This window comes from Lonchura striata, chromosome 9 (assembly GCF_050655825.1).
Source record: "Lonchura striata isolate lonStrDom1 chromosome 9, ASM5065582v1, whole genome shotgun sequence".
Lineage (NCBI taxonomy): Eukaryota > Metazoa > Chordata > Aves > Passeriformes > Estrildidae > Lonchura > Lonchura striata.
This window is the reverse complement of record NC_140711.1, coordinates 22,022,791-22,040,358: the sequence shown is the minus strand read 5'-3', so window position 1 is coordinate 22,040,358 and position 17,568 is coordinate 22,022,791. Positions and strand designations below refer to the sequence as shown.

At 42.4% G+C, this 17,568-nt stretch overlaps 1 protein-coding gene across 1 annotated transcript in view; it reads right to left on the bottom strand.

The window, feature by feature from the left end:
- PSMD1 (proteasome 26S subunit, non-ATPase 1) overlaps positions 1-16,885 on the bottom strand; it is a 63,480-nt gene extending 46,595 nt beyond the window's left edge. The window contains exons 1-16 of the mRNA XM_021544442.4: positions 16,752-16,885; positions 14,986-15,029; positions 13,956-14,029; positions 13,539-13,708; positions 12,519-12,724; positions 11,158-11,301; positions 10,212-10,438; positions 8,813-8,876; positions 7,093-7,221; positions 5,989-6,077; positions 5,296-5,374; positions 4,600-4,773; positions 3,562-3,673; positions 2,751-2,947; positions 2,071-2,166; positions 1,483-1,547 (exon numbers count right to left, since the gene is read on the bottom strand). Of these exons, the coding sequence (XP_021400117.3) occupies positions 1,483-1,547; positions 2,071-2,166; positions 2,751-2,947; positions 3,562-3,673; positions 4,600-4,773; positions 5,296-5,374; positions 5,989-6,077; positions 7,093-7,221; positions 8,813-8,876; positions 10,212-10,438; positions 11,158-11,301; positions 12,519-12,724; positions 13,539-13,708; positions 13,956-14,029; positions 14,986-15,029; positions 16,752-16,767 (1,886 nt within the window). The 5' untranslated portion in view covers positions 16,768-16,885. The remainder of the gene's footprint in view (positions 1-1,482; positions 1,548-2,070; positions 2,167-2,750; positions 2,948-3,561; positions 3,674-4,599; positions 4,774-5,295; positions 5,375-5,988; positions 6,078-7,092; positions 7,222-8,812; positions 8,877-10,211; positions 10,439-11,157; positions 11,302-12,518; positions 12,725-13,538; positions 13,709-13,955; positions 14,030-14,985; positions 15,030-16,751) is intronic.
- Positions 16,886-17,568: the final 683 nt, after the last annotated feature.

Sequence of the window (17,568 nt, the reverse complement as noted above, 5' to 3'; positions counted from 1 at the left end):
TACCAAGAAAGGCGGACACATAAAATTTACAAGAAATGCTTCTCCTTATTGCACCAGTAGGTTCTAGACTGCAAGTCTCCAGAAGGGAGGGGAAGAGGCAGGTAACATCTGAACCACTGTACAGCAGGTGAAAGTCAAAGATGGTGTCATTTATTTCCTCATTGCTGGATATGGAGAGAACAGGCCCTGTACTATGATGTTCCATCAAGATGCCAGCACATGGTAAATGGTACAGCTCAGAGCCTTGAAGGTTTCTCGTTTTGGTAAGAGCTATCCATGTCCAATTGTATTTTGCGTTTGTTGAAAAGAAAAATTACGGTAAAATCTGAGCTCAAAAGGGCTTCATCACAACCTATTTTGAAAAAAGATGCCTGAAACTATGGAAGGCATGCATGGAATTTTTGTTCTGTACACAGATACAGAAGTCAGCTAAACAGATTCCTTGGCTTCAGGAGAGGCAGAGATCCCTAAGCAGCAAGGAACCAGCAGTGCTGGTTGGAAGTAACAGAGCAGAAGCACTTGAGAGACACCTGCTGCCCACTGAGAGACTCTGTCCTCTTTGCAAACCATGTTCAATTATCCTTCAGATAGAGCAGAATGGCGCAGAATCACTTCCATGCAGAGAACAACTTGGTATAGAAAAGCTGACTGCTCACAACAGTAACCCAGGTTTTAACCTATCTTTAAGAACCTCTCATCCTACTTTTAAGGACAGCTACCAACTGAAAAGAAGATGTGAAGAATGATTTTTAAGTTAAAATTATGGACCCAAGTATGCAGCAATTCCTCTCAGCCACACTCAAAGGAGTTTGGCTCAGTGCTCAGATTACACAGATTATTGTATTAACAGATGCAGGTGCAGTCCTTGGGGAGCGTTCTAATTCCCAGCCACCCCTTAGCCAAGGGAACCGTACAGCCCTATTTCAGCACCATTTCAGCAATGGGTTTCACTTTAGACAACCAAAGGAAACTTTGTCACGATTTTGTGATGGGCTCATGTTACAATGTAAGCTCAGAAACTTTTCACTATTTAACAGTGGATACTTAAGAAACAATGACTATTTCAATGTCCTCCTTCAGTTTTTTTTCTTAATCAAAGTCACATTTTAGATAGCCATTAGGCAGATATGTTTGTCTAAGCACTGCTGCCCTTAAGAGGCTTGGCACAAGCACAGTATATTTAATTTTTAATTAACTCTCAATTCTGCAAATATTAATTTTTCATTCTATTTGTCAACTTCATCTAGTTCTGTTCAGACAATGAAACCACAAGTCTGGAAACCTACAGAAAGACTCATTAAACATGTGCTGAACATTAAGGAAGGCTTCTAATCCTAAACCAATCTCTCAGTTTTTTAACTTTTCAGAATTCATTCAATTAGCAGTTGAGTCAGTTTGTGAAAGCAGTAGCATACTCATCTTCTGAAAAAGTAACAGACATTAAATTGAAGGCTTCAGGAGTGACCAAGGAAGACACATTACCTGAACAGAATGAAACCAAGTGACTCCACAGCTGCCCGCCTCACGTCATCATTCACATCACTCACCTACAAAAGGAAAAACAGGATATTCAGAACACAGTTAAAATACTTGAGGACTCTGCAATGTTTCAGGCCAGATGTCAGTTAATGTTAATCAAGAAGACAGGATTACAGAGAAAGTTAGTTAAAATCATGTTCAGCCTTAGCCCAAACAGCCTCACCTGTGTTTGCACACCAACTGCAAGTTGATCAAAGAACAGACAGACCTCATCTTTCAGAGCCTAATTTATTTTTCTCCAGCCCATCATTACACAGACCAAACTTGTTAGCTGGGTAGTTTAGGTTCATGTTTTAAATTTTAATAGGTTCCTTTTCTGTGATACCAGGTTGAAAGCCTGAAAGTCTACCTACCCTAATGTCAGAAGGCCCTGTTAGTTTTACTCATAATACTAAGTAAACCTTTCATCACTTCACAATCTCTGATTTGGCCCAGAATATTAACACTGCAGACACAAAGCCTGAGAGAGTGAGGTGCTTGCTTCCTGAACACAAATTTCTTCCTATGTGCTCCTAATGCCACAGTACTTACAGCCACATGCAGCAGGCGCCTGATAGCCTTGTTGTTCCCTGAGCCACAGTACGCCATGGCCACAGTGTACATGCCAGAACGACGGAGAATTGGATCCTGGAAGAGAAAGCATCAATGTTTCACATCCATCCAAACTGTGACTTGTTATTCTAACTTTAAATCTGCTCCACTCTTGTGTCTTGAACCTGCAAATGGGTCACATGTCAGCCTCGTTGCTTAATTGTTTATTTGGGACAAATAACAGGACAATCACCAAAGCAGGGTTGTGTTACCAAATTCAGGGGACAGAGACCTGCTATGCTACAGGCTGCCTTAGAGTATAGGGCAGAGGTGTCATTCTGCTTCTTGCTTGCTATCTGCAATAATCAGTACCAGAGCCTTGAGGTGACCCACCTACAGCAAGTCTCATCTGTTTTCAGCCACTGCATTTTGATCTACTCCCTACTGCTGCTCACATGACTATGAAGACCAACTATAAGGCTAAAGAAAACACAATTAAGCAGCGTTGTTCTTGTATTTTTGATCACAATGCAGCAACTTGTGAAACAATCCTACTTCAGACCTATGTAAGAACTTCTCTGGTTCTAAAACACCAACCCACCACAGCAGGAGATTCACAAACAGACAGGAGGCCAGCCATGTAACACAAGAGTCAGGGATTAAGTCACAGCTCAATTTACCTTATCTCTGCAGAGACTCTCAATGAGAGCATCTGCCTCCTCCATCCTCCCATACATGACCAGAGCAATTCCAACCGCGAGGCCACGCAGGATCTTTTCATGCTGGGTTTCCTGTGCATAGCCAACCATGTCCTCAATAGCCTGGGCATTTTTAGATCCCAACATAACCAACCCCAGTGCCAGGCCAGCTGCCTCACCTAAAAAGCATAGAAAAGCAAAAGTCAACCCTGTTCCCAAAATTAATAAATACTGTATCTAGAGGATCACACCAGATATAGGCCAATATGTCACTTCTGGACATCACCATGCCTAACAACTCCATTATTCATGGCAAAATATGTTTGTAACCACAATTTAGTACTTTTCTCTACCAAGTTCAATTATTGCTTCCTTGGGCCAAGAACTGAGAGATTATTTTCTGATGAGCCCCACCAATGCAGCAGTAACTCCCACAACCTTCTCCAAGCCTATCTCTCAGCTCAAAAAAGCACATGGCTCTGGAAAACAGCCACACTAAAGAAAAAACATATGACAAAGAAAAGAACAGAGCAAAAAGGGGCTGTTTAAAGACCTAGTATGTCTTGTCAAAACTTGCCACAGTGCCAATCACGACAGGATTTCTGAACATTACTGACACATAACTAAAGAACCATAATGATCAGGAAAAAGTCAGTAAGTAAAACATAGCTAGACAAAATCAACACTGCTAACAGACAATCTGGCAGGGAGTGGGGGCAGAAACCATGACAAAAAACCCCAGCTGTCTGATAAGGCCTCAGATGGTTATTTGCTTTGAAAGCAGAACATTTACCTGTCACTGCATCATCCTGGTATAGATTTGTTTTCAGCAGGTCGTACACATCTTGACGTGCTGTCCCCATGGCAGCCAGCCCCAAGCCCAGGCTGCCACCATGTCGCACAATCTAGAGAAGTGCATGCAAGTTCAGTCATAAAGCAGGGAACAGTATGGCTTCAACTGAAGACGACATCTTTCCATCAATATAAACCTGCAACCTTTTAGCCCCAAACCAACCCAAAATGACTTCTTGACCTGCTAGAAATGCCACTTTCATAGTCTCAGGCAGCAGGTCCAGTGAAAGAGGCAAAAAATAGAAGAAAAACAGTTCAAAAGCCCATAAATAGTAAATAACAGAAGCTTAACACATAGCACAGAAGACTTTCTAGTGACTTCAAAATCTTTTCCCCGAGTGGTTTATGTAAAAACATAAATGTGTGCCATGTATAAAAACCAATAGCTAGTAAAAGCTTTTACATAAAAAGGTAAGAAGGTACCCACTTAAAACTATAACCTCTTTTGCTCTAACAGTGGCTATATTTGCAGCAAGACTAGTGGAATCTGTTAATGGAATTTAAAAAAAAAAAAGTAATATGACATTCCACAAAGCGAAAGAGGTAACATGATGGGAAAATTATCTATTTCCAATTAAAAATATATTTTTCTTAGAGGTCTACAAACACTTCTTATTGTGCAAGATGCATTAAAACTACAGGCCATGTTGGCAGAAACATTTTGTGGCTAATTTCCTTGACAACTAAGCTGTAAACAATAACAGTGCCTGACAAAACAAAGTAGATATAACAAGTAGTAAATATGATGAAGCTACAGTCACTGTCAAGTACGTAAGAATTTCCTAAAAATCTTACCTAAACCTTAAGCAACAGGTTGTTAAAAGCAACCTTTACCCAGTCTTTAAGACCCAGTGGAGATCTAAGTACCACACTGCTGCTTAATTACCTCTACAGAGGTAATTACCCACTATTAAACCAGCCAGCACCCTCCTGCATAATCCCAACAAAACAAAGGCTCATTGCTGAGCCCAGTACACACATCATTACTGGCATTCTTCAGCTGGTTCAGCAAGTAGTCAATGATGTCCCCGCCATGGTTGGCATGGATGAGACCCAAGGCATAGAGGCCTCCTCCCTCCTGGTAGGCTGACCCTGGAGAGGTGTCCTTGGGCAGGTAGGTTGCCATTAGCTGTAATGCCTCTTTCTCATGACCCTGGATGTTCAGTGTCCAGCAGGAAGGGAAGACAGTGGGAAGTGAAATGTGAAAAAACAGCAAAGTAATATTTAAACATGTTTAAATATTGTCATAGCCATGTGTTATAGCCATTATTTTCTCCACTAAAATCAGTATTTCAGTGCCACATATCACTGTTCAAACTTACTGAGTTATTACAGTAAGGAACTTTTTTATGCCCAAAATCATTTAAGAACCACCTGCAATTTTAATACCTAGAAACTACTAAATCTGTTCAAATCACAAAGGAAGAGTTAGAAAAAATACTCTCTCCTTGAGCCATGTCATCCTAGCACCTTTTTGATTCTCAGCAAAACATACAATAAATTACATTGGATGTCAGATTATATAATATAAACACGGTTTTTTTTAGTGCAAAGACACAAAATATGCTATAGTTGTGCCAGGTACGCTGGAGTGCAGGCAACATTCAGAATGCCCATTTCCACGTTTTCAGTGTTCACATTTACACTAAGCGGACAGAAATGAATGCAGCATTACCTTGTGTATAACACCCAAGCTGGCAGTAGCAGTAAATTTAGCCCAGTTAGTGGCCCTGGCGAGCCACTCCAAATTGTCTCTAGAATATAAAAAGAGCAAGGTTATACAAACAGGTCATACAGCCTATTCCTAATCCTGCAAACAGGGTTTAAGAGTACTGAAGACTGCTTTCAAACTAAAAAGCAGCTCCAGATGTGAAGGCAGCTAACCACATTTCCAATTTACATTTCTCTCCCCTTCATCAGTCCAGATTTTTGCTAGTTGTAGTCAAGCTTCTAGACATGAGTGATCTCAGTAAAAGATAAGAGAACTGCTCAATATGCAGCTCACCAATTCTCTAGGAGAAACTCTAGCACAGTTTCTGCAGCTTTCCTTAAGTCCCTCATAAGGTCAACCCTAGTATTTTCCCTACAAGAGTCATTCAATACTGTCAGTCTCTACTGTAAAAAGATACATCTCAGAAACTCTGTAATTGGAAAACAAAGAGAAGAGAAATTCCAGATCTTCACCCTCCATGCTGTTCATATACTTAGCAGTCAAACAAAGCCAGTTTGTGAAGATAGAGAAAAAGAAACAATTCTCTAAGACCATTAGAGTTCTGCAGTTACCACTCTGACATATCAAGTTAAGGAGGGCAACAATGTTGTTCAAACACTTCTAAATGACATTGGAGCTTCCTTTCCATAGATTTACCTAAGAAACTGGTCACTGGTTGTCCCACAGTGCATAAAGGAGTTTGCTATAACAGTTGCAGTATGACATACGGAATTCCTCACTGCATCCTGAAAGAACATGAACAATCAGTATTATCACTCAGCAAAAGATCTGCCCAAGGTCACCTAACAAGCTTGCCAGTACACCAGAAAAATGGACTGTAATGATCTTCAATTTAACCAGCAATTTCCCTGTAATCAGATAATAGATTGCTAATACACTTTAACATATCCTCTAGCCATCTTTCCCATGCAAAATGATTCTTTTTGTGAGTTTTTCAGAGAGGTGATTACTCCAATTGCCACTTAACTGGAGAACCACCCTGCTCTGCTTCCCAGAACCGAGCACTGCACAGTAAGTGCTGCTGACGTTTCCAGGCCATTCCCAGAACTCTACTGCAGAATCCTGAACACTTCACCAGCAGATGGAAAAGATTTTCCAATACATTTGAAATGCCATCTGAAATAGATGAACCCACTAACAAGCAACCCTTAGTACTTTTACTGAAGATACACATCTTATTTCACAATTAAAAAAACTTCTCCTACAGTTTATAGTATGTATTTAAGAGTCTAGTTTAGCTATAAGTTTTCATTTGGCCACCCTTGAGTAACACCTTCCAAAATAAAACCAGTTATACCATTCACTAACTCTGTCTACATTACAGTTTCTGATTGGTTTTGTCTCCCACATGGAAATATTGTTTTTTTACTACATACCAGGGTTCCCTTGCCAAGCTGAAGGTGTGGGCTTACCTAACATCTCAACCAAAATACCAATATACTGTAACTTATACCTGGCTGACTGCTCCCTTCCCTACCAGCAGCAACTGCAATGGATCTGACATGGAGCTGGAGCATAAATGTTGCCCATTTTATTGAACAGATTAAAAACAAATCCACCAGGATTTGGTTTTTCCACCAAAAAAAAAAAAAAAAAAAAAAAAAGGTGAGTTGCTATAACCAATTAAAAAATCAACATGCTAATAGCAGCCTATCATTACAAACAACAGCAGCATGGCCAAAACCAACACAGGATGAATCAGATAAATCCAAGACAACCATATTTAACAAAGTCTCTTACCTTTGTGTTTTTGAGGATCATGAGATCTGTATTGTTGTTTCGTATTAAAAACTGCAGATGTAACTCAATGGCCATTTCCCCACTTAAAATTTTAATCATTTTTGAGATCTGGTCCTTAGGCTCTGGGTTCTTCACATATAAGCAAAAAAGAAAAAAAAAATTCTATGAGAACCCAACTATGACTCTCTTAAAATACAATTAATGAGAAGCTACACTGGTATGTTCCCATCACCATATTCCAAAACCTATCAGGTTTTAGGCCTAAAAAGACATTGTTTCTGTCCTTGGTGCACAAGCCGAAACCTCCCAGAAATCAAATCTTTTGTGCAGAGCACTGCAGGTGGGAGAAGACACTCTTCAAAAAGAAATGTATTCTTTTATTGAAAGAAAAAGAATATGGGTGACATCTGACATTCTTCAAGCTGCTGTTTGGCCTTAAAGAGAGAATAAGTCTCCTGCCAGAGACAAACCCTTTTATAAATGAACCTGTATTTCCATGGAAGCTTTCATAGATGGGGCCACAAAGCTTCAATAGTTTGCATGAGCTTGTGCTGAGCTGCAGCACCATTCTTGTGAGCTACAAGCTTTATTTAGAACAATAGCTAGTAGAACTAGGAAACTAATACATTAATCTTCAAGAGCTCTTTGAGAAAAGTCTCCTTCCTTGTGAAGGAACAGTTGAAAATGGATTGGTAGAAACTGAAGTTAATTCTGAGCAGGGTGAAAAGTACAGTGCAGTTCTTTGTCCTAACATGGTTAGCTGGTCACAGACCAGTCAAGCATGAGTAGTTCAGACCATAAACTAATTCCCTCAATTATTTCTTTGTAGTCAGCATTCTGAATTGTGTAAGATTAAGCTAAAGAACATTTCTGACCACACAGACTGTTTTTGTGTACTTGGCACAATCAGCAAAGCTAGTGCAGCAGAAACTGATTCAAGACACCTTTCCTGTACAAAAGTACTGTCAAGGTTCCTTGCTGGGGCAAGAAACTCAATCCCTTTTGTTTTCTGTGTGAAATATTACTTGAAGAAAACACTTCTGTTTGCCCTTAATTAATTTTAAGTTATCTGCAATAATCTTTCAAATATTCCCAAGTTTTGTTTGCAAGCATTTACTATGGGGAAAAAGAAGAAAAACAAAAACCAGCTTGTCTTGTTTACCTTCCTCTCTGGTAACACTCTACAGAGTTGGAAATGTTAAAACTGCATTAACTATTGTACATGCCAAAATGCAACTGTATGTGCATGTTATAAGTGAACTCACTTTCTCCAATACCTGGGAAAAGAAACTAAACAAGAAGATTCCAACCAACTGGCCCAGCAACACAGCACCATGTAGGCCCGAGGTAACTTTATGCCTTCAAGGAGAAGAAACTGTTACATCAGCATTCCCTCCTGCCATTCCTGTAGAACAGCATCAGTTCCATCCAACCAGAACTACAGTTGGTTTTTGAAAGAGAGAGGAAGAAATGCACTTTTCACAACTCAGTAATTCCTATTGAACTCTGACCATTTCCCACTCTCATACAGCTTTCAGTATCTGAACTGCTGAACATTAAGTCAGATTTTTGGCCCTCAGAGATCATCTGTCAACTTGTCTTTAAGCACATAGAAAAGTAATTCCATTCTTTATTAACCAAAGCTATTTAGAAATCCTAGATATCCAAAGAGAACATATAAGAAAAATTAAGTAAAGTCTCTTTCAGAAATAGCACTCACAATTTCCACAGACCTCCCTGCTGCACAAGTGCTTCCTGGTTTCTCTTCTGCTTCCATAGCATCACTGAAATAAAATAAAAATGAAAAATTCATCACTTGCAACAAGTCAGAAACTGTAATTATGGCTGAACATTATTCTGAAGGAGCAGCCTAAGATTTGGAGATGATGACTGGAAAAGAGGACTTTGACAGAACAAGTGTTGACTATCTGGTGCTTACTGCTGAGCAGAAAACTCCCCCTCCACACAATTTTCAGGGAACTTGAGACAAAGGCCTGGAAACCTCTATTCTCTTATTCCACCTACAGAGACAATAAAAATAAAGATGCTTGTAGGGAATGAAGAGACACAGGTGAGAAAACAAGGTCAACAAACAAGGCATCAAGGATAATTATATCCTCCCCTAGAAGCCTTGTGCTTGTCACTATTAGCATGGATCCTAGGGTGTTGACATGGAAATGAAACACAGTAAACTGTTGTTAGCACCTTGCTCTAATTCTTCACAGGCAGACACAAATTATTCTGTGCCTTTCCTTTTATTTCACTGGAAAAGAAGAGCAGAAGAGGAAAATGCTTGCCATGCCTGTGTCACTGATTCAAAAGTCTAAATACTCAGCTCCACAGCTGGGATTCTCTACCACATACTATCAAAGAGAGTGAAGGGAGCAGGTTGTGCACAGACATGAGAGCTCTGGTGAAAGTACCAGCAAGCATTCTATGGTCATTACAGAGCAGATGGAGAACAACCTTCTTCCATGCTGCCCCTGAGCTGGGCAGCAACCTTAGCACAGATTGGCAAGTCCTCCTGTAAGTCATCAAAAGAAGAAATAAAGATGACAGAATGGTTAGTGCAAACTTGGATTTTTCGTAACAGCAACTTCCTGCAGTTAAAATCAGAGATACTGATGTTTTTAAAAACTAAAGTAGATTTGAAGTACTTCTTCTGAACAACAAGTACAAAAGGTATGCAAGGTATACCATCTGAGCCCACTCCTCCCACAAGCTGTTATGTGAAACCAAACTTGCACATTGCTGTGATGAGCTTTTTTTCCTGATGAGCTTTTTCCCTTCCTTAGCTCTGCAAGTTGCTTCCAAGACCACATAGAATCAGCATTCCCAAGCAACTCATGCAGTGGCTTAATGAATTACTGCTCATTAGCTAAACCCCAGTATAACTGCTCTGTGCTTATCTCAACTGCAAAGAAAAATGCCTTTAAAAAAACAGTAGATTTCGGTAATACACAATTTTCTTTTGAGCAAATATCATGACTTGCCTATTACTTAAATAAAGTGAAGTAGCTTGATAGCTTGTAAAAAGCATCCATACATGGAATATGAGGTGCCCTTAGAGCAGGACTGGAGCCAAACAAGTCCACCACCTCTCAAGTCAATCTCCTCACCTGTCTTTCTCCAATCCAGGGACAGTGCCTGTGTTGGTGGATCCAGGCACGGAGGCAATGGGAGTTCCAACCGTGCGGAGATTCTGGATGACAGAAGACAGGAACTGCTGGCTCGCGCTTTCATACAGGTCAAAGCAAATTTGGTAAGCCATGAGAAGATTATCATCCTTCACCAATTTTTCCAAGATGTCACTCACAGCCTGTGGGTCATCCAGGAATATCAGGCACTGAGCAGGAGAAAGGGAAGAACAGGAAACAATAATAAGAGAAGACATTAGATACTTTAGAATGAGAAAGCAACACTACCCAAGGCTGCACTCCAATGCCCTCATCTGCTGCTCCACAGAACATCCCCTTCAAAGAAAGAAAGACAATAGAAAACTCATAAGAGTTTCACAGAAAAACAAGACTTGTCCTGCTAGACACAGAAATTCAAAAGCACATTGAAGAACCAGCAGTCATTCTGTAGAGATGTCTCAGCTAAAATGAAACAGGCTAACACTGAGTCATGTGTACATGGCATACCAAGACTGGCAAAGATCGGAGAAGATCTGAGTAACTTCACAAGTAGTTGTCTAAACACTTTCAGAGAATGGCTTACCAAAAAAAACAAAGCACTGGAAATGTTCTTGTGAGGAATAAATAAAATTCCAAGCTGTGAACCTACCATCTGATACTCCCTATGTAGGCTTAAAATATCCTGTCAGAGTTATCTGTGTCCTCAAACTGCCTTTGAATGGATTTCTTTCTCTATAAAATGACCAAATATGCAATCTTTACATCTCTTTTTCAAGTTAGTCTCACTCTGATATATGCTGGAAGCATGCAAACAGGAAAAGATATTTCATTTAACTGAACAAAAGACAGAGAATAGGTAGATGTCATGCCAAATATACCTAAAGAAACGTAACTTTTTATTGACTTTAAAGATGACTGAAAAGTTTACCTGGCACACATTGATGAAGTCTGGTTTCTCCAAATTCATGTAGATTTTAACTAGAACTCTCAAGACTTTATTACGAAACTGTTTATTCTGCATCAAAGACATACAGAGCTTCAAGCTGTAGGCCAGCATCCCAGGAACATCATTCTGCAATTCAGGGATATCAAACATAGGTTTAGACTGACAAGCAGGATTTAGAAAGGAAAATAAGGCTACCCTTTTTCTATTTTAAAAAGCAGACCAAACGTGCATATAAATCTTCACAGTTTCCTATTTTCAGAAAAGCTCATATACAGGTGTACTGCATTTTAAAGAAAAAACACGATCAAAATCATGCAGGACAAATATTTAATTCAGAAGTTAAAACATGCAAAATATTAACTTAAAAATACAATACCTATCTTCCCTTCACCCTTGTTCAAACAATCAGTTCTGAATGCAGTGAAGTTCACTGCACTAATATGAAATGTCAGCAAAACAAACCATGCACTAAGAAAAAATCAAGCCTGAGAAATTAATTTGGTTACTAGACCTCAGAAAGGTAATTCAAAATGAGGGATTTAAAATTTATTAAATGCATAGGACAACAATGAGAACAATGAAAGCAAGATGGGTGCCTTATGATTATCACTCATACACAGAAATAAGAAACATCCAAACAGACATAAAAGTTGTAAACTGAAAAGCAGTAACATTTAAAGGATTCAAGCTGTGTCTGGCATATGATTGAGATACTACAGCAGCAGAACAAGATTGCACACAACTGCTGGGCTGCTGCAGATGACTATTGGCCTGCTTCTCTTACTGCCACTAACAGTAATATGATGTACCTTAAACCCTCAGTGAAAGATTTTAAAGCCAATGTGCACCAACTTGGAGTCAGAGCAGGCCAAGAGTGCACAGAACCACTGAAAATTAGAGTAGCTCACACACCTACTGGAGTTTCTTCTTTTGATAAATCACTTACCCAACCCTAAGGATCCCTTCCCACAGTGAATTACAGCAGCTGACATAAAAGGGCTGTTCTCACATTATGCCAGTATTGTATCTCTGCCAGTAGCTGACAGGGAACACCTTAAGAAGAAGGCACATAGCAACCTTCCTGGGAATATTTTCCCATAAACTTGTGGCTCAAGGATTTCCTAAAGGTGGGGGGGGGGATCTTCCAATACTTGGAAGATTTGAATAGTGCTGAGTGGCACTGCTTTCCATGAACATGCTGAACTAAACATCCCCAAGTTTTATCTTCTGTTCTTTTCATACAAAACGGGGCAAGTACCACAGCAGCATGGATCTTGCACTTGACTTCTGGATCCATACCTGGAAAAGCCTAGCTACAGGCACCTCCTGTCTCTTGCACATACCGACTCAAGGATGGTTTTCTCAAAGATGTCCAGCCTGCGTGTCTCCAGAGCGATGCCAATGGCCTGCTTGTACTTGTGGTCATCCAAGCACCGCTGGAACATTTTGTTTACTATCCCTTCCAGCCTCTCATCCACGGGTTTCTTCTCCCCTTCTGGCAGCTCTGCGTTCTCCACACACTGCTTGGTATAGTGGTCGATACATTTTGCTGAAGAGATATGGGGAGAAAAGTCAATTTCCCAGATTTTTTGCAGCTTTATACAGGTGAAGAGACCAGCATGTGCGTGAACATGCTCTACCAGCAAGTACAGTATGGGAATCTACACATTTGTGTAGTCATATACAGATAATACTGGAAAACACTCCTATTATCTCCTAACAAACTCTAATTTGAGTGCTGAAATCAAGTAGGTATTTTAAAAATTAAACCAAGGATATGATCTTTTCTCGAGTGTCATATTAAATAAATGAGAACACAGCAGTAGGAGACTTCCTAGCTCTACTGCAAACATCAGCTGGGGAGATTGAAAGCCAGCCCAGCTCCATCATATCCTGTAAAGAGCAAGTGAGATGAGATTTTAAAAAGCATTCAAATTATACCTGCAGTCAACTGCTGACTTCCCACCTTGTTGTGGGTGGATAAATACAACTTTCCTCTCAATTAGGTGTGCAGCTACACTTACCAGTCAATTATTTCCAAATATGCTGAAATTGATAACATCAGCACACAAATGAGAGAAAGGACAACAAACAACCAAAGCAACTTTCTTATTAGGAATTCACTATAGAATAAGGGTTAAGAATAGGAAAAGAACTCTGGAACTCCCAAGTCAGTTCCATTACAGAATCCCAAAATATAAGAAAGTACAAATAAACTGGGTAAAATTAGCTGCAACATTAGTTTAAGTGAATGGAAAGACAGCAGGAAGAATACAGAGAAAAAAGATAAACCAAGTAAAAGTTCAAAGTTACAGCAGCTTTGACAACACAAGAGCTTTTCTTTTGCAGCAACAGCTCTTTACCAATGATCGTCTCCACATATTCCGAGTTGTCGTTGACATTGAAGAGGTCACCAGCTCCCAGGGCATAGTTCAGGGATTCCTCAAAGGCTCCCAGGTGGTAAAAAACTTTGGAAGCAACCAGGGCGGCAAACTGGCGGCTCCGAAAACCTTCATCTTCATAGAGAACTTCACTGCAGAGGAGGGAGAGAAGAGCATCAGCTCTGTGTGCTCAGATCTCTTTAAGGCCACATAACTCAAAGTAACAAGCATGACTGAACTTGCATCTTTGGGACCACAGCTCCAACCCCACAACAAACACATCAGAGATATCTAGGAAATAAGGAACTACATGCTGTATTAACCACTGTCAAGAAACCAGAACTACATCCACTTCATATCCTATGTTCTTTTTAAGCAGTATTAAGTGTCTTCTCTTACATTTTGTCCACTGACTCAGAGATTTCTGCCCAGAAGTCATTGACAACAGCATTCAACTTGTGAAGAGCAAACTCCTAGAAAAACCAAAAAAGGTAAAGTTATATTATATTAAAAATGTATTTACCACCTTTCCCCAGTAAAAATGAAGTACATTCTAGGATGAGTATCATGAACGCTGACCCATTTCAACAGCTAATTCTATTTTAAAAGATCTTTGCAATTCCTTTGCAAATAAGGATCTGTTCACAGGTAAGACAACTCTAGCATTCCTTTCCATGGCCTGTCTCTGATGAATAACTGGCTGATGTGTCTGACAGATTAAATTGTGACAAACCTTTGTGTAGCACATGGAATCAACCTGTGGCCTACAGCAGCTAACTCTATTTATCTATATGGACAAAGTAGTTCAGATGATAAACTACAAACAGCCCACAGCAAAATCAGGGATCATTCAGATCCATTACTACTACCTATGTATATATCCAAGAAAAGTAATTAGGGAATTACAATTACTGAAAATTGCACGTTCCATCAACACACCACAACTCTGAGTGTTGGTGTTTGGTGGATTCATACCCTCTGTGCACTGGAAAGCTGCTGTTGCTGTTTTCTTCTTCTTGTACTATTACTGTGATTTTTTTTTTCCATGTGAAAACTGTAACTGTGATTTTGTTCTACACTGGTTTAATTCTAAAATCCTGAGCTGTTCTTCAGCTTTGAATTTTATGTAGTCAAAATGCAGTCTCTGGAACAATTTTAAGTAACAAAGCCCCTTACCACCAGAGAGACAGGAGCTTGCATGAACAGAGATTTTTGCAGTTGAAGCTCCTGTTTGATCCATGCTCAAAACAAGGAAGTTTGCAATCTGTTATCATTTATTTAAGCCCTTTCTTTTTGCTTTCAGGCTAGATTCAATTTGGTGCCCACCTGCTGCTGCCCAACCATAAATTACTGAGATCTGCTCCTTTTTGACATTAAGCTCTCCACATAATGCATTTGCTATTACTTGCTCTCAGATGTAAGAGCTTACCTTGAGCTGTGGCTCTTCTTCATCCAGAAGAGAGATAATTCCAGCTGCAAAACAAAATCATAGTTACTTTTGGTTTCTCTGTATCAAAAGTAAGCTTGTCATTTAGTTCAAAACCAACAGAACAGGAAAGACAGATGTCTCTGGAATGCTGATTTTAAATCTCTAGTACAAAACTTCAAAGATCAGATTCAAGTTTGTATTAAATATAACGAAAAATAGTTTAGAATTTGTAACTGAAAAGGTACATTATTTATAAAAGGTGATCCTTCCTAGGGGAAAACAAAGAATTTTTCCATGCCAAGGAAATTGGCCTCATGGATGAGAGGAGATGCACCTCACAGCTTTATGCTTTTGACTGCAGATCTTGTCCCAGAACATTTGTACAGTTGCAAAAATACTGTTTAACTGATATGACTGACAGGTTCACAGGAGCTAATCTGAAGAACAGGGATAAGTGGTTTCATTATCAGACTGCAAAGGCACAATGGAAAAGGCTGGAATATGATCTGATCAAAGTCCAGCACAATTCACTGCTTTAAATCTTTAATCTGTCGTACACCTTGACAACTTCTTTAAATCTGAAAAAACACATGAAACTGGAAAGGCCAGCAAGCCTTTGAAGGGCTGAACTGGGCTTCCAAAAGATCTTGACAAATCTAAAAGGAGCATGTGCAGCTCCTGGAGGGAGTTGAGCTTTCCAACTGGTTGGTCTACAGACACCTGGGAACGGTGCAGCGCTCAGGGCAGCTGCCAGCAGGAAGGGAATAATCTGACCATTGTGCCAGATATTAACAGGAAAAGTAACACCAAGCTTTAGGGAAGCCTCAAAGAATAAGGTTTGATGATCTGAAAAGTTTTCTCACAAGAACACATTCATTCCTTTGCCTAATGAAGTGGAACCTCCATTATCAGGTACTGTTCTTAAAGACCAGGTTAGACACACATCCTTCAGCAGCCATCCTGCTTCCAGCTCCTTCCTGCATCTCTGCACCAAATGCTTGCCTGGGGTTTTCATTATTATTATTATTTTAAATAAGTTTCTGCATTTACCTGATCTGTCAGGAGAATGCAATCTCACTCCTACACACCACCTACACACCTCGCTCCTACACACCATTTTTACATTTTTTAAATGCCTCTAAAATTAATTCCTACTTTACCTCAATTATAATAAAGACTTAAAGCAAAGGGTTCAGGAAGAGAAAGCTACCTGGCCACTGTCACCCTCTGCACTGTTCCTCTCGCCAAGTCACAACCAGCCGCATGGTAATTTCTAGCCTGAGCATTTCTGGAAAGGCTTCCCACATTTTTTTACACTACCAAGTTCCCAATGGATGCACAAACACCGCGTAACACCCAACTCCTCACAGGCTTCATTATCCCGCACTCCTCAGACCGGCGTTTACTCTGCAAGCATTTGCGTTTCTGAACTCCAAACTCCTTCCTCTTCCCCGCCTCAAGTCTCCGCTGCACCTCCCGAGTGCCCCCCGGTTTCACACCGAAAATGCGCCGTTCGCTGCAGGCAGTGGAGCCCGCCCGCTCACCCCGCACCGCCACCGGAGCCCCCGTCAGACACCGGCAGCAGACGGACACAGCACCGGCCTTCCAGAGCCGGTCGTGCCGGGCCGCCGGGCGGCCTCTCTCAGCCGTCCGGGGCTGAGCGGAGCAAGGGAGCCCCGTGACGGGCGGCCCCGCGGAGCGGCGGTGCTCAGTCACGGCCCTGACTCAGCGAAACCCGGGCAGACAACGCCGCGCCGCTGCCTCACCGGCCGAGGTGATCATGGTGCCGCCCGGCTGCCCTCGGAAGGGGGATCGGGGAGGTCCGAAGGGTCCGGGGGGGATCGGGTCAGGTCCGGTCCGGCCCAGCCGCGGTTCCGCCGCCGCTGCCCGGCCCGGAAGTGCAGCCCAGGGCCCCTTCCGGCGCCTCCGCGCTGCGCCCGGGAGAGGTGCCCGCGTAATCGCCTGCGCGGGACGGCGGAGAAACAGGCAGGCAGGAGCGGGGCAGCTCTGCCGCTGGGGGCCTTGTACCGCCCGCCGCCCCTCACGGCCCCGCGGGCTGCTCGGGGCTCCCCCACAGCCCTCCCGGGGCTCCCTCACGGCCCCGCGGGCTGCTCGGGGCTCCCCCACAGCCCTCCCGGGGCTCCCTCACGGCCCCGCGGGCTGCTCGGGGCTCCCCCACAGCCCTCCCGGGGCTCCCTCACGGCCCCGCGGGCTGCTCGGGGCTCCCCCACAGCCCTCCCGGGGCTCCCTCACGGCCCCGCGGGCTGCTCGGGGCTCCCCCACAGCCCTCCCGGGGCTCCCTCACGGCCCCGCGGGCTGCTCGGGGCTCCCCCACAGCCCTCCCGGGGCTCCCTCACGGCCCCGCGGGCTGCTCGGGGCTCCCCCACAGCCCTCCCGGGGCTCCCTCACGGCCCCGCGGGCTCCCCACGGGCTCCCGCGCCCGCAGACCCCACACCGCTGCCTGCGCGAGCGGGGCCGGAGCTGTGGGTTCCCCCGGTGCCCGCGTTTGTGCCGTGCCCAGAGAAGCGGCTGCTTCCCCCGCCAGGCCAGGCCGCCCGCAGTGGGCGGGCATCTCTAGGGCCA